Source organism: Mercenaria mercenaria, chromosome 18 (assembly GCF_021730395.1).
Source record: "Mercenaria mercenaria strain notata chromosome 18, MADL_Memer_1, whole genome shotgun sequence".
In the NCBI taxonomy this organism is placed as follows: domain Eukaryota; kingdom Metazoa; phylum Mollusca; class Bivalvia; order Venerida; family Veneridae; genus Mercenaria; species Mercenaria mercenaria.
The window spans coordinates 29792152-29807827 of record NC_069378.1 but is presented as its reverse complement, the minus strand read 5'-3'; the positions used below and the strand labels follow the sequence as shown (position 1 = coordinate 29807827).

The 15676-nt window shown below is 34.5% G+C and overlaps 1 protein-coding gene across 1 annotated transcript; it reads left to right on the top strand.

Annotated features, from left to right (window-relative positions):
• Positions 1–6213: 6213 nt before the first annotated feature.
• Positions 6214–10398, top strand: LOC123543961 (uncharacterized). Its single transcript, XM_045330023.2, has 3 exons — positions 6214–6371; positions 9337–9469; positions 9957–10398. Exons 1-3 carry the CDS (start codon positions 6363–6365, stop codon positions 10151–10153), a joined length of 339 nt encoding a protein of 112 aa, XP_045185958.1. The 5' UTR covers positions 6214–6362; the 3' UTR covers positions 10154–10398.
• Positions 10399–15676: the final 5278 nt, after the last annotated feature.

Sequence of the window (15676 nt, the reverse complement as noted above, 5' to 3'; positions counted from 1 at the left end):
AATTCCGTGTGACCACGTACCATATCTGTACAACAAGCTAGACATGCGATAAAGACACGTTTCCGTTCCACTGATTTGTCAGATATTCTCCACTATTTGATATTATTTCATTTTATTTGAGTCTTTTACATATAAAATAACATACAAGATGCATATGGTCAATTTTAATATAGAAATATAAGAGACTAATATAAAATTAGGCGCTGCCTATCTGACGGGAAAACCTAGTCATACAGAATCTACTTTCTGCATTCATTGTTCTTTTTGATATTTTCAGTGTTGACAGTAAGCCTGACTGTTTTGCTCTTCAGCCTTTTGTTATAAACATTATGAACAAAGGCAAATGTTTTAAAATGCTTGATTTAAATGAACAAGATTAGACCATTTCTTCAAATGTGTCAAGACTAGACAGACGACGGAAAAATAGTTGGGTGCACAGAATCTAGTCCCAAAATGCACCAGAGGCCACTAGTCCAGTATATACAGTCGGCGCTATGGGCCCCAACGAGCATGCTTTGCTGTCGATTCGTTTCTCTAATACATTTTTCTGAATCCGGGAATGCAAAGTTTATTTTCAGTTCATGTACACGTAACAAATAGTTTAAAAAATACACATTAATCCTGTGTAACGTCACATTCAACCTCATAGTATCAGCGCATTTAGATTATGTGGGTGCAACATCAAGTCAGACGTGACAGTAGTCATACTTAATAGCAAACTTAGAAAAAATCTTTTAAACTTATCTTTGTAAAGAGAAAATGACATCACAATTAATAGGAAACCAGTGTGAATTTAGTTACTATCTACTAAAAGGCAGAAATCTCTTGATAAACCAAGAGTGCCCCATAAAAATAGAGGAGGTCCAGTGCCCCATAAAAATAGAAGAACTGAAGTTGTGTTATCATAAATTAATGGCAATACCTGGTATTACAGATTCTTTTTATGAAGTTTGATATTCTATTAAGTTATTAACATAATGTCAGTTGCTTGCATTATGATAATCCATAATTCCTGAATATTTAATATCAGTTTATTATGATTCTTAGCCTACAATAAAATTAAAACTCAATTTGGCATTTTTTTATTTTATTAAAGAAAAAGAAATACGTCTTCTACAATACAAGATGAGGAGAATTAATTATAACTAAAATATTTCTGTTATAACGGTTAATCCAGGAAGGTCTAATACAATGTATCAGTTGTTCCAGGGTTAATCATATTAGTTATGATAATAGAAACCAGTTAAATAGAAATTTGGCTGGATATTAGAAAATAGTGATTTAAATTTTTAATGTAGATATCTAATGTTCTTCCAACAAATAAACTTTTGAACTTACATAAACCTGTTATCCTAAACACAAACTATTGCAATTCTTTTAAATGTCATTTATATTGTCAAATGACATCTTTTAGGACAAATTTTGTCCCACTAATTAGCTATCATGGTAAACCTCTTGTGTGGGAGAATGACAAACAACCATTGACATAATAAATTCTTATTTCAAATTCATTCTAAGAAGTTCTTGACCAGAATGTTATCAAGAAGACAAACTATTTAAAAAAATCAATTTTGTTTACCAGACTCCTAACAGTCTAGGGATGTGGAAGGGAGATAAGCCTTTCCATGCCTTTGAATTTGAATCTCAAAAGTTTTGTTCAAAATTTACAGACAGAACATTGGCAAACTATACACATTGATGAGTTCTGCTCCAAAATTTGTGACAAATATACTGGGCTTAAAGCAAAGAGAAAAAAAATGCATACGGTGGGATTCGAACTCCGGACCTCGCGCATTCAAAACATGAATGCTTACCACTGGACCATGGGCGACTATGACACATTTCATTACAAAATTTATAAAATATAAATAATTTTTGTTACGCCAGTGTGTCTGGATTCGTTTTACATTGACATTTTTTTGTAATTACTGGCTTTTCTACATTAAAAATTAAACTGGCGATGATTTTGTTCTTCAAACACTACTACAATGCACATTAAAAAAAACGTTCCACAAAGAGACCCGAATAAGACCGATTCCATCTAATACCGGGAATTTTCAACTCGTTAGAATACGACAGAATAAGAATAATTTGTTTTCTTTCGGCGCCGCTAAGTCTGCTGAGGATTGTTCATACGAAACTTTATTTTGTCGAATGTCGTCCTGAAAATTATTCACCGCGGCGCAGCAGTTCCGGGAATTATGGGATAGGAAAGGACAACCGGTGAAGTTATAGGACAGATTACACCAAACCGGAAGTGACTACTCAGTGTTACATGTGAAGTAGTCCAAAATGTAGTTCCATGCTATGGATGAAATCTGGTATAATGAGTGACATGAGGAGGTGACAGTTAAATTTTTGGCTTATGTTTATTGCTTATAGTATTGAGAATAGATCTAGACCATTTTCATTGTAAATTTCTAGGAATAAGTTTTATTCTTTGCGAAAAATGTCTACCTACGCGTAACTGCTAAACGGCTGTTTTCATTGGGGCATTTTTAGAGGGTGATGTTTCTCAGATCAGATTATTTTTCTTATATACAACATAACATGTCAATATTTTTCTATTTTTGATAAGAAGTCATGTTATACTAAATGACCATTTATGGTTTTCATATCATTGAAATGCTCTAAAGTGCTGAAAATGAGGTCTGAATGTTTTGTTATTAATATGAAATAAATAAGGAATTGAATTGGTAGAATGATACCTATAGAACATATTCCCAAGTTGAACGGTATATAGGTTTACTTTGATATATATATACACGTACATATTATCTATAGACGGAAAAACCTTCGATTTTCCCGTATTATATCCTACATTAAACAACGAACATTATATATACAGCTAAAAAGATAAAACAAGATTTACTGACTTGTAATCACAACCAAAGAGCCATAAAAAATGTATTTTATACTTCTTTGTCACAACATAACGATTCAAATAGCTATTTTGTGAGAGTCAGTGAGTGTGTATGTATGAGCAAAAGAGTGTTAGAAGTTTGCTTGTACATGTAACCATATATGAAGTGTGTGCGAGAATATGTATGAAAACTGATAAAAGGAAAAGAACAGGGAAAGCCATGTTACAAAAACGCATCCTCCCCAAACGTCAACCCAGCACTCGGACGTGCACACGACCAACACTTACACATTCACACAAAACAAACACACTTGGACAAAATGAACAAATAAAGGAACACACTGGGGCACCGCCTTGGAACAGGTCAGCGACAAAACCACCACTGGGGAGCTAAAACCGGTATATGGTGCACCTAATCTCACACTTAATTACTTACTTAATTAATTGTGATCAGTGCTTATTACAAAACCCCATGAGCTCGACATAAACAGCTTCACTGAGTTTAACAAGTCCCTAGGAAAGGTTAACAAACGGATCTCAAACCCTAATCCTAACCTTAATCCTGGCTGGGACCTAAATCTTCCCAAGATGGCTTGGGACACTACTAGTCCGGCCCCTGATAATAGATTGTAAACGCCCTTCCTTCTACAAACAGGTCATTGAAACATTTAATGACATGAATATTACCCAAAATGAATATCTCAACCTTTGGATGCAATATCCTGGACCTATTCTTCTTTTGTTAATCAGGTCAGTATCCTACCAGACATCTGTGATCATAATGTAGTTGAAATTAAATCAATTAAAGTCTGTTACCAAAAGCCTCGTAAGATTCTCCTGTACAAGAAAGCTAAATGACAGTCCATGAAACAACCGTTAAACGACTATCACCAGGTTATGATCTCTGTAGGAAAATATTCCGCACTAAACACCAAATAGTTATGTGAAAGTTTTTCGAAAACAGAAACATGGACTCCATCCAAACAGTCATCAATAAGGGAATTTTTTCCCTGGGCCAATCAGAGTAATAGGAAAATGATCAGAAGACGTAATAGAGCCTTTACAAAGCTAGGAATTAAAACAAGTCTTCTGACTGGAAGAAGTTTCTATACCTAAAACACTTAGTATGGAAAAAGGTCAAAGATATCTTGAAGACATCCTAAATCTACATAGTACTGATGCCAACCTTCTAAGTAGACCAAATTCAATGAAACTCTGCTCATTAATTAAACATTCCAATCAAAACTTTTCTTCCACACCGCTCTTAAAGTATGACAAGAAGCTCCACCATGAGAACAACGCCAAGGCCACAGTACTGAACAAGCAGGTTCAATTGGTCTTCAGCCCCAAATCTTCCCCAGAGACTTGCTTCACTTTGTAAAATGAAACTGCAAGACACACGCACACCCTTCCCCTCCCCCCCCCCCCCCCCCCCCACCAAAAAAAAATCAAAATGTTAGAAGTGTGTGAGTTAGAGTGGGATATTTCAGAAGAAGGAAACATCCTATACCCATCAAGTACTTCCTCCATGGAGTCCTACTCGGATCACACCTCGGCCAAATACCTCAATATATATCAGATAATCTCTCGTGGGACGCCCACATCAACAGGACAACAGAAACATCTAGGTCAAATCTAAACCTTTTGAGTCTATGGCCTACCACACACTTGTTAGACCCCAGCTTGAATATGGCTCTGAAATGTGGTCGCCCTATACCCAAACCCTCATATGTCCAGAGACGGACAGTTCGTTGGATGACTACCATCAAACCTCCAGTGTTACATACAGATTACTTAAAGTATTCTTTCTTTCCCCCCAGAACAGTATATCACTGGAATTATCTCCCTCCTGCTGTTGCCCACCTCCCTTGAGCAGATCAATGCAGCCATTTCATGTCTCACCAGCTGCTTTTATCCTTTTACTTTTAACCAAGCTATTTTTCACATTGCTTTTCACTATCATTTTACATTTCAGTCTATTAATATTCTTTATTGTTCGGCGCGCCAAACGTCTACGTCCCCGTGAGGGGTTTGACAGTATAGGAAGATAGATAGATAGATGTGTGAATGTGATATGTATCAACGTGTGGTGTCTAACACGTCACATAGCTTTGTATGATACATTCCGGGGATTTTATAATATTACTCGCGTATTCATTTTTTTTTACTACCACCATCATTAAAATGCATGAAACAAAAGAAATATTAATGAGATATGGCAGTAATTCGGTCAAAAATGTGCCTCCGTTATGTATTTGAATGTAGTCCTTAATAGATAGATCCGGATGATTCAATTTTTAGCGCATCTGCGCGTAATCCGGGGACCAAGGGGGCATTATTTCACTCGTGGAATGTCTTTATGACACTTTTCATGCTTATGTAAGAATCTTGTTTATCGGAATTTATTCTGTGCACCGGTTTCTGAAATGCGGCAATATGAGACTACATGACTTCAGTTGACGTACTATTCAACACTCTTTTTTCATTTTCGTTTTCTCGAAGCAAATGTACGGATATCTTGTGAAAAGTAAGTCTATGACTGGGTGAACATCTAGAAACTATATCTAAATAGATCTGAGGTGACTGAAATTATATGGAACAAAAACAATTTCTTTAATTGGTATATAATCTTAAGCAAAACTACCTGCAGTGGTTATCTACCTTCAGTAGTGCCATTTTTCAATTTGGACAGTGCTATTACCTGTTAAAAGGGGTGCTTACCAAAAAGATACTGACTTAATGGCGAACAGTGCAGATCTTTATCAGACTGCACGGATGTGCAGGCTGATTATGATCTACACTGGTCACAAAGGCAGAATCAATCGTGTCCAGCATGGTAACGGTTAAGCTTAGAAGACGTTTACACCAAATAAGAAGTGACTACTCAGTGTTACATTTATGAAGTAGTCCAAAATGTAGTTCTAAATTGTTGATAAAATATGGTATTATGAGGCAAATAAGGATGTGGCAGTTTTTATTTTTGGCTTAGTTTTATTGCTTTTTGTAATGAGAACAGATCTAGACCACTTTATTTGTGAATTTCCAGGTTTTAGTTTTATTCATTGAGAAAATGTCTACATACACGTAATTGCTAAACAGTAAATTCCATGGGAGCATTTTTAGATTGTTGCTTTTCTAAACAGATTATTTTTTCATATATGTAACATAAAGTCTGAATATTTTTTATTTTGGTTAGAACTATGTTATACCAACTGACTATATATGGTTTTCATATTATTGAAATGCTTTGAAATCTCAGGATATAATTGTTTATATGAAATAAAGAAGGAACTAAATTAGTATATTGTGACTGTATTGAAAAGACAACTGCGTAAGTTCCGGGAGCGACGGATTTTCCGTCTTACGATAAACACGTGATAAGACAATTAGTTTCCTGCATTTATACTTACGAAAGTACTTAAACCTATTGTAGTTTTTCACAAACAGAAGATCAGATTTTATAGCGAACTTTAATAATATAATAAAACAACGGATTAAAATGTCTCAGGTAAATTTGATAATAGTATGTTTTAAACAGGAAGAAAAAAAAGTAAATTTGTGATGAAAATTATTACTCTACTTTCGAAATGAATATTTGTCTATTGGAAAATACAACTAAATAGGTGGTTATTTTGATAGTAATTCTCTATGCTAAAACATGTTCTTGTGGGATAAACTTTATGTTTTACCTTGCTTATACATAATTATTGCTCAAAGAAGGTTACGTGAAAACTCTTTTATCTTAACTATTATACTTCTTACCAGTCATGGTCTTCATTATGTGTATAGTTCAAAAGATAGACATTTAGTGGGTCAAGGAAATTAGTTTGAAAAACAAACACGATGAAAGATTTTCTTAAAAGATGATGTAAACATTGGCATTTTTTACACACACAATTGAAAAAATTAAATTTCCGCCTATCGTTTTTACTATTACACATTTCTAAATGTATGTATTCTTGCTTAAGTGTTGGGCACTACTCGAAGAAAATAAAGATTGAATTTTAAAACAAAAAGAAAACATTTTAAGCGCATTTATGCAAACTTTGGCGGGTTTGTGCTTCCGAAAATTGAGAAGATGCATCGAATATTTGTATGGGAAGTGTTGATATTTCGTTCTTAACTTTTATGATAAACTTAACAACCTGAAAAAAAATCAAAAGCGCCGCGCCATGAGAAAACAAACATAGTTCATTTGCGACCAGCATGGATCCAGACCAGCCTGCTGTTCGCTTTCAAAGGCTATTGCAATTAGAGAAACCGTTAGCGAACAATATGGATCCTGACCGGACTGCGCGGATGCACATGCTGGTCTGGATCCATGCTGGTCGCAAATGTACTATGTTGGTTTTCTCATGGCGCGGCTCAAAAGTAAATGTCTTCTTCTAAGAGATTCGTATTGAAATTGACTGTATATTTCTAACATCAGATTCTCTAATGTACTGTGCTGTTACTTAAAAGGGATACGCCTCCAGATTTCGAAAGAATAGAACGGACGCAGTGGTAACACTGTCTGACTACGAAACCATGGGTCGTGAGTTAGAGACCAGCTCCTACAACTACAACTTACTAACATTTGGATTAGAGACTTGTATGTAGATGCTATACATCTGGCACGCTAAAGAACCACAGAAAGTCTAGTCTGTTTATAAACGCTCGTGCAGTATCATAATAATAATAATAAATGATGATGATGATGATAATAATAATAACAATAACAATAATAATAATAATAATAATAATAATAATAATAATAATAGAAATAATAATAATAATAATAATGATGATGATGATATCAATAATGTACTGAAGCTTAAGTCACAAAGTAGTAAAGTTTTGCAGTAAAATGGGAGTGTTTAATTTTTATATATGCCATTGTGATAAGACATGAATTTCGATGACTTAAATCTATATTTTTATATTGTAGTCTAGAGGAGACATCCGCTAATGATAACACAAGTTAACCTCTCTATCTTATTTTCAATTTTACCATACATCATCTAATAAACTACCAATAAAACAAATTTCTCTAATTTGCCAATGACGTTGCTGTCTCTGCTGAGTTTTAACCCTTACCCTGCTAAGTTTCTATAATGAACTTGCCCATCTTCCAATTTGGACGGTACCATTACCTGTTAAAAGGGATGCTTACCAAAAAGATACTGACTGAATGGCGAATAGTGCAGAGCATGATCACAATGCACGCACGTGCAGGTTGATCATGATCTACACTGGTCGCAAAGGCAGAATCAATCGTGTCCAGTATGAAAAGAGTTTACCTATTTCAATGAAATTTTTATATATTTAGAAAGACATTTTATTTGGATAAAACGTATTAACAATAACAGTTGGACGTTAATTCTTTTAACTACGAAAGTAACAATAACAAAATATTTTTCTTGACTCTTTTTGCAACAGATTCATTTTTTTGCTTACAAAATGACACATACTTTGTTCGTAGGCTGCATTTATTTATAATGTGGCAGATGCGTCTATTTTAAGTAAATTATTAAGATATTTTTGTTGAATGTGCGTTCCATTATAATACGAACTTAACGTATTGATTTTACCAAAAAAAAAATACTAATTTATTTCCGAGATTTCAAGATTTTATTTCGATTAGCGCCCACTAAGGGCATGTGCCAATAACATGAACATATTAACAAAACGAACAAACAAGGCGATATGCATTAGTTACATTGAATGAGACAAGCAATGAGATATGCAAGACAACACAGGTTTAATACACATCAAATGTACATATTAACCAAAAAAGCAGACAGAATAGTTTTACAAAAAAGTGCGAACTTTAACAATGCATTTTTTATATTTTATGTTCATTAGAGTGTCAAATTTATGGGTATTAGAACGAGGAACATATTTTCCTTGATAAACTGAAGTGATTACATTGAAAAATATAATGCCCATGTACTGTTATGTAACCATACCGGACGTTGCAATTTTGGGGGGGAAAAACGTTTGAGAATGTATTTAATGCTGCGCACAGAAATATTTCTAAAGATTGTAGAAGTACTTATGACCTTCCTGATAAATGAAAAAATACGTCGAGTTCCACCGGTTTCACTACTCCATTCCCTTGCTTTAGAGCGTTTCAATGTGCCTTGACCTAAGGCCAAATCTTTCTGTTACACTGGTCGGTCACTATGATTGTAAATATTATACTGTCTCTCACAAGAATGAGTTTTTTTCCCGAACGCATAGATGACTAAACAGTTTATTCTTAATTTACATCTATTTAGGTTGGAGAATGGAATTTGTTTTTTCCACCGGTTTCACTACTCTATTCCCTTGCTTTAGAGGGTTTCAGCGTGCCTTGACCGAAGGCCAAATCTTTCGGTTACACTGGTCGGTCAGTACGATTGTAAATATTTTATTGTCTCTCACAAGAATGAGTTTTTTTCCCCGAACGCATAGATGACTAATCAGTTGATTCTTAATTTACATCTATTTAGGTTGGAGAATGGAGACATGGCTTGTTCAGCTGTTTTGATGATTTTGGCATTTGCATCATTTCATATTTTCTTCCGTGTGTAACTTACGGTCAAAATGCAGAGAAAATGGGAGAAGGGAGCTGTCTCCTTTGTGGTAGGTGATATCCTAACAGTAGCTTCTCTACCTTATCCGTTTTTATAAAACTCTGATATAAGAGTTAGGCTAAGTTAGCCGGACACGTCTGTATATAAAACGTTCTCTCTGTCTGTTCTGGGGGCTTTATCTCACACTGTCCCTCTGCTCAGATCGCTCTGTGTCTGTACTAGTTGAGGATGAATTTCGCGCTCTGTGTGACTGCGTTTGCTGTATGTAATGCGCATGAAAAAGGCGATATATAAATCTGGTATAATAATGATAATAATAATAATCATGCGTCTTTGTAAAAAGTATTAAAAAGCAATTTCAAATAGTATTGCCCACACAAATACATCCAAAGTGAGAGAGCCGATGATGACAGTTTTTGACAGTCTTCGTTCATAGATATTTTCTGTACTCGTATCATCAAAAAGCATTTATTGTCTGAAAGTTGTGTATGTCCTATATGTATTTCAGTCTACAAAGTATGTGTTATACCTTTCAGGTTTGGTTTATTTTGTTCCAATTCTCAATCTTATTGAGTGGGTAAACATTCGAGGAAAGATCCGAGAGATGAATGGGATAGATGGGACACCGCTGAATGACTGTCTGACAATATTTTTTTGCCCTCTTTGTGCGCTTGCGCAGGAAGGAATGGAAGTGAAGGGTATTCCAGGCCTCATGTCAATGAGTAGAGAATAGGAAAAAATATACGAACTAGTTTGTGTTTGAGGGCATGATTTTTTGATAAGATATTTACTGCTTGGCTATTTATAGAATGTACTTTAATACAATTGATTGTAAAAATGTACTTTCAGTTATCTTTCTCATCTTTTTCTTAGTATTAAGTACTTTAAAAATAACCTTTTTAAGTACTATAAAAAATTATGTACGTATTGTTAAGAAGTATACATGTACTGTATTTATAAATATATTTTTAAAGAAGATCGTCCTAGAATACTATTTTAAAACAGTCATTTAATATACACACATCGGAAATCTTTTAAAACTTTAACCTAATTTCTGGATTCTTTTGTGTAAGTCAACACAACATTTGGCAAAAACAGTAAGTATCACAGCGATTTTTAATATGATTTCCGAATGTATAAACTAGCGGCAGAATGTTCTTTGCACAACATGCTCTTTGCGCAGTTTGCTCTTTGTGCAATACACTCTTTTGCTCAATATGCTATTTGCGCAGTTTGCTCTTTGTGCAATACACTCTTTTGCGCAATATGCTCTTTGTGCAAAATGCTCGTTGCACAATACAGGTCTCGTCTGTACAATGTCTTTTGTGCAATATGCAATTTGCGTAATATACTTTCTGGGAGGTTGTGAGGAAGTGTAGCTATTAAATAATCAAATAAAACAGATAAATGCAAGTTTTCTTGATTAAGTATTACAGCTTATTTGAATTTTTGATTTGTTTCTTCCGCTTTCATATCACAGTATTTAGAAGATAGTTTTATTTATTCAGTAAATATCTATGTTATAAATACTCAGAACATAAAATAAATGTTTTAGTTTTTATAAGGATTGTGTGTTTACAGCACACCGGCACACTTACGTGGTGACTTTCCAGCTTTGATTCAACGTCGCACCGACATATGATAGGTCATATGGCGACTTTCCAGCTTTAATGGTGGAGGAAGACCCCAGGTGCCCCTCCGTGCATTATTTCATCACGAGCTGGCACCTTGGTAGAACCACCGACCTTCCGTAAGCCAGCTAAAGAAACTATCCAGTTTTATAACTGGGGTATTTTTTATTAAAAAACTTTAATTTATAAATCTCTTGTGTTTTTCATATCACATTACACTTAAAGAACTTCACATATAAAATTTTAAGAAACCCTGAAGTCAGTAGTCCCACAATAGCCGTTTTGCACGAAATTCACGTGCGCCTGTGATTAACAATGTTCTTTGTGAAATTATATTGTTATTGGAAATGTTGATAACTGACTAACCGGAAAAACAGCAAAAAGTTTAAAAAATATTGTTGGTTGCACAGCATGACTGAATCAAGTTTAGCGTGAGCGCCCAATTGGAATGGTACAATGCAACTGACACGCAGAAGATACAGCCTTTCAAACGGCTATTGTGGGACTACTGACTTCACGGTTGATTGATTAAAAAATATCACGTAAAGATCTTCAAGTGTAATTTTGGTATGAAGAAACAATTCAAATTTGAAAAATCAATTTTTTATTTCAAAATATATCAGTTATACATCTGGACAGTTTCTTTCCCAGCAAACAAAAGATGTCTGGAAGACGTCTTTATTTGGTTGTTTCGTGGTCGCGACGTCTGTTACCAGAAAAAGACGTCTTTATTTGGTTGTTTCTTGGTCGCGACGTCTGTGTTTTTCACGTCGTTCTGCATGTAAAAAAAGACGTCTTTTAAAAGACGTTTTTATTCCGTCATGAAGACGTTTTTGCAAAAACAGAATTCAACTTGTATTCTTCAGGCTTAGGTGCAATGATAATACAGCACAATTTGTTTGAAAAAAAAATAACGAAAACCTGTTATCAGAAATGAAATGCGATCGTTGTAAACATTTTCAAAGAGAGGCAACTATACACAAGCCATGTACATAACGATTTACCTCCCATGCCTTAAATAAATTCCAAATAGGTGCGGGCCAATCAAAATCCAGCATACCACGTGTTTACGTGTAGACCGCCATTTTAAACGGAAAACGAGGAAATTTAAGCCAGGCGAGTTGTGATATATCGAGTTAAATGTTAAAAAGTTAAATGACAGAAGAGCAGCCAGGTACCGGTAAGCCATATTTACATTTATCAACGTTTGGTGCTGAAAAGAATATTTAGTTGATATGTATCTTTGAATGAAAACATTTGCCTGAAATCATCAGTTGTTAAGTATATGTATCATAACATCATGTTTCTTGGCTAACACTGGTTGATTTTGAAAATGTAAATATTAAATGTTTAAAGTGAACATGCGTTTTATCTTTCTGTTGTGCTAGTTTTAATTTTTAAATGTTTTATGGGGAGCTTCTGAAGTCGTCACTAAAAGACGTGAAAAAGACGTCTCTAAAAGTCGTGAATGCGCCTTTAAAAAACAACCGGAAAAAGACGTCACCAAAAAACGTCTTTTAGAACCAAAAATGACGTCTCGGAAAGACGTCATAACAACCAAAAAAAGACGTCTTTTGTTTGCTGGGTTTGCTGTTCAGTACATATAATTACCGTTACTGGAATATGATATGACTGGATAAAATCAAATTATTGTGTGTCCATCTATAGTGGTTATTTTAAATTGCATAAAGTGTTCTTTTTCCATGCTTTACTTTATAACACTGTAATGCACCTGTCAATATTGTGCCCGCCCAGGGGGGCGGCGGGCCGACCCGGGGGAATTTGACATTTCAAAAATTTTGTTGTCTAAATCCCCACCCTAGGGACAACCTTTTTTGTCTAAATCCCACCCTAGAGCCTGGTTGGTACATCAAATGTTTGTCAATTCGCCGCCCCCCCCCCCCCCCCCCCCCCCGGGCGGGCAAAATATTGACAGGTGCATAATGCACATTCGGGTTTCAGTCTAAGACAAATGTTATCTACAATATTCAGCAAGCATTAAAACAAAACTTTTAGATGAGTGAATGTCACATTTTTCTAAAATTGTGCAAGCCTGTAAAAAATTAAGCACGTCTGTTTTTTCTTAAAACATAATGAAATTTGTAACATACATGTGTATTCCTTAATGAGTTTCTTATTATTTTATTGGCTTTGCTCCGACTCAATGGAATTAAACGGACGGAAAATGAAAATCCACTACACTTGTTACTGCAAAACGGCAAATAACAAATACCGCGTGATATACACAACAAACACTGGCTACTGAAAAACTGTTCACAATAAAAAATTGACGGAAACTGTAATCCGAGGACGAAGTTTCGCTCAAATGATATAAATGAGCATTCACTATTTGAGCTGAAACGTTGGCTTGAATGCCGTGGATTACCTAATCGTGGAAATAAACCGAAAGTTATAGTAGAAAGGGTTCGTAAAGTAGAACGTTCGCCGCTCAACAAACACTTGTAGTGACTTGATTCAGCCCGAATCCACGGTGAGGATGCGTACACCGGATATTGCCATGTAATGATAAGGTATTTTCCGAAAACGTGTTTATTTTTCGTCAACAAGGTAAGTAAAACACCTATTTACTATTGTATTATACTTCTATAGAAGAAAAGATCATAGTTTTTAATAACTAGATACTGTGTATATGCTTTCACAAGCGTAAAATTAGTCAATCTTATGAGGAAATGCTAAAATTTGTGATAAAATGGCATCTTTATCATCTGATAAATGCAGGTCGGGGACACATTTCACCCGCTATCGTCACTTATTGTCTTGTGATAAAAATTCTGAATCGTATGATTTATTTAGTTACATACAAAGAAAATATGTGCAAAATTTCAGCTTTGTAAATGTTCAAATGACGGAGAAATCGATGATAAATGAGCGTCAATGGTGTACTGTGTATTGCAAATATATGTACTGAGTATTGACTTGTATCAAATTTTACTGTTCTGTGTATTGTTTACATTATCGCTGAGTTTTATAGAATTAATCTTACAAAATGTACATTATCATTTCCTTTCTAAAGTACAAAACAGTATTTTCTTCAGCCCTGAAGATACGTGATGTTTTACATTGATATAGCGTTTACTCTGTTGTAATTCATGTAATAAGCTCTAAACGTAACTCTCAGTCACCTTAGTGCAACAGCGGATGTTTTGTTACGTTTAGCAGTTGTAAATGTATATATATTTTCTATTCTTCCATTGAGCATTGTTTTTAAGTTGATTTTACACGAATTATCTAAAAAACAGTTAAAGGTATTTTTTTTATAATTTTGCATTGGGATGCCACTAAGACTTACTCTCAATATCTAGCAGATAGTCCGGTCCTACTAATAAATACTATATTGTGATTTTTTTCCTTGCAGATCCAACTTGTTTATGTGTGTTTATGGCTGGCTCGACGAACGAATTTAAGGCCATTGTATGTCATTTTGTTGAACACCACCCAAATGACGAGAATATAATAGTACGCTAACGACCAAAACAGCAAAAAAGTAAATTACAAGATTGCACCAGACATATGCAGAGAAAAAAAGCAGAAAAAACTGTTGATTCAGAAAATATCAACATACTTGTTTCAAAAAGGAACCCGCTTACAAAAGGGACCAATTTGCAACAGAAAGAAACCTTTGATTTGGACAAATGGTGAGTAGCCTGTTCATTGACGGCAGTGAAAATGTATGCTACCTACCTCGCCATCTAGCAGAACTCATCATTTACACATGCTACCAGTACAAAAATATAATCTAGAGATACATATGAAGAATGTGACAAAATAGATGGATGAATAAATAGCCTTTAATCAGTTTAGTTGCCAAGAAATGTTTTCTTCGATTTTATAGTTTCCTATATTTCTTGACGTCTCAAAATGTTTTCTTCGACAACTTGGTTAATACGAGGTATAGTGAAGACTACAAGTTGTTTTGAAGAGCAGGCTTATAACTCTTCCACTGATTTTACAATTATACAACTTCTTGCATAACAGAGACCGCATTTCTGACGCTAAATTAAGAGAAAAGAGAAAAGCAAGACAGACGAATACTCATTGACATTAAAAGAAGCAGCTAGTTACTGCATAAATGTGATGAGTGTACATTACTTCCACATAAGATTGGGCATTGATACTGAAATAGGTTCCGTTGTGACAGATTTATTTTAACACCAAGTAATATTGTAAAAGTAATGTTTTACTTTGATGAAGTAAAAAAAGTCATGTACATTGAAATATTTATTAAACAAACTTGAAATGTAAACACAAATTCATAAAATAGCAAAGATAATAATCAGATGGTAGAAGAACTCTATAAGATTTGTTTTTCGTTCTAATCCTTTCCACCAACTGTACTTGTAACGTTAGTATATAAATATAGTTATGTATATTGTTGGGAATAAAAATATATATTTAAACCAAAGATCATAAACACTTGACATTCAACAGTTTGAATACATGAAAAAAATCGAAATCATCTTCAAGTGAGTTCACAATCGTTTTTATAGTTCGAAGTTGACCTTGACAATAAATATACAATTTTGGTCAACAGAGAAGTTGGTCACATAAAAGTGATAACGAATTGTTTACATAGAAATGACATATATCTTGCAAATAAAGTGTGC

Bases quoted from the DNA above. Each gene is read 5' to 3' on its own strand.
- LOC123543961 (XM_045330023.2), top strand. The intron at 9,470-9,956 runs GTAGGTGATATC...TATACCTTTCAG, and splicing joins AGGGAGCTGTCTCCTTTGTG to GTTTGGTTTATTTTGTTCCA.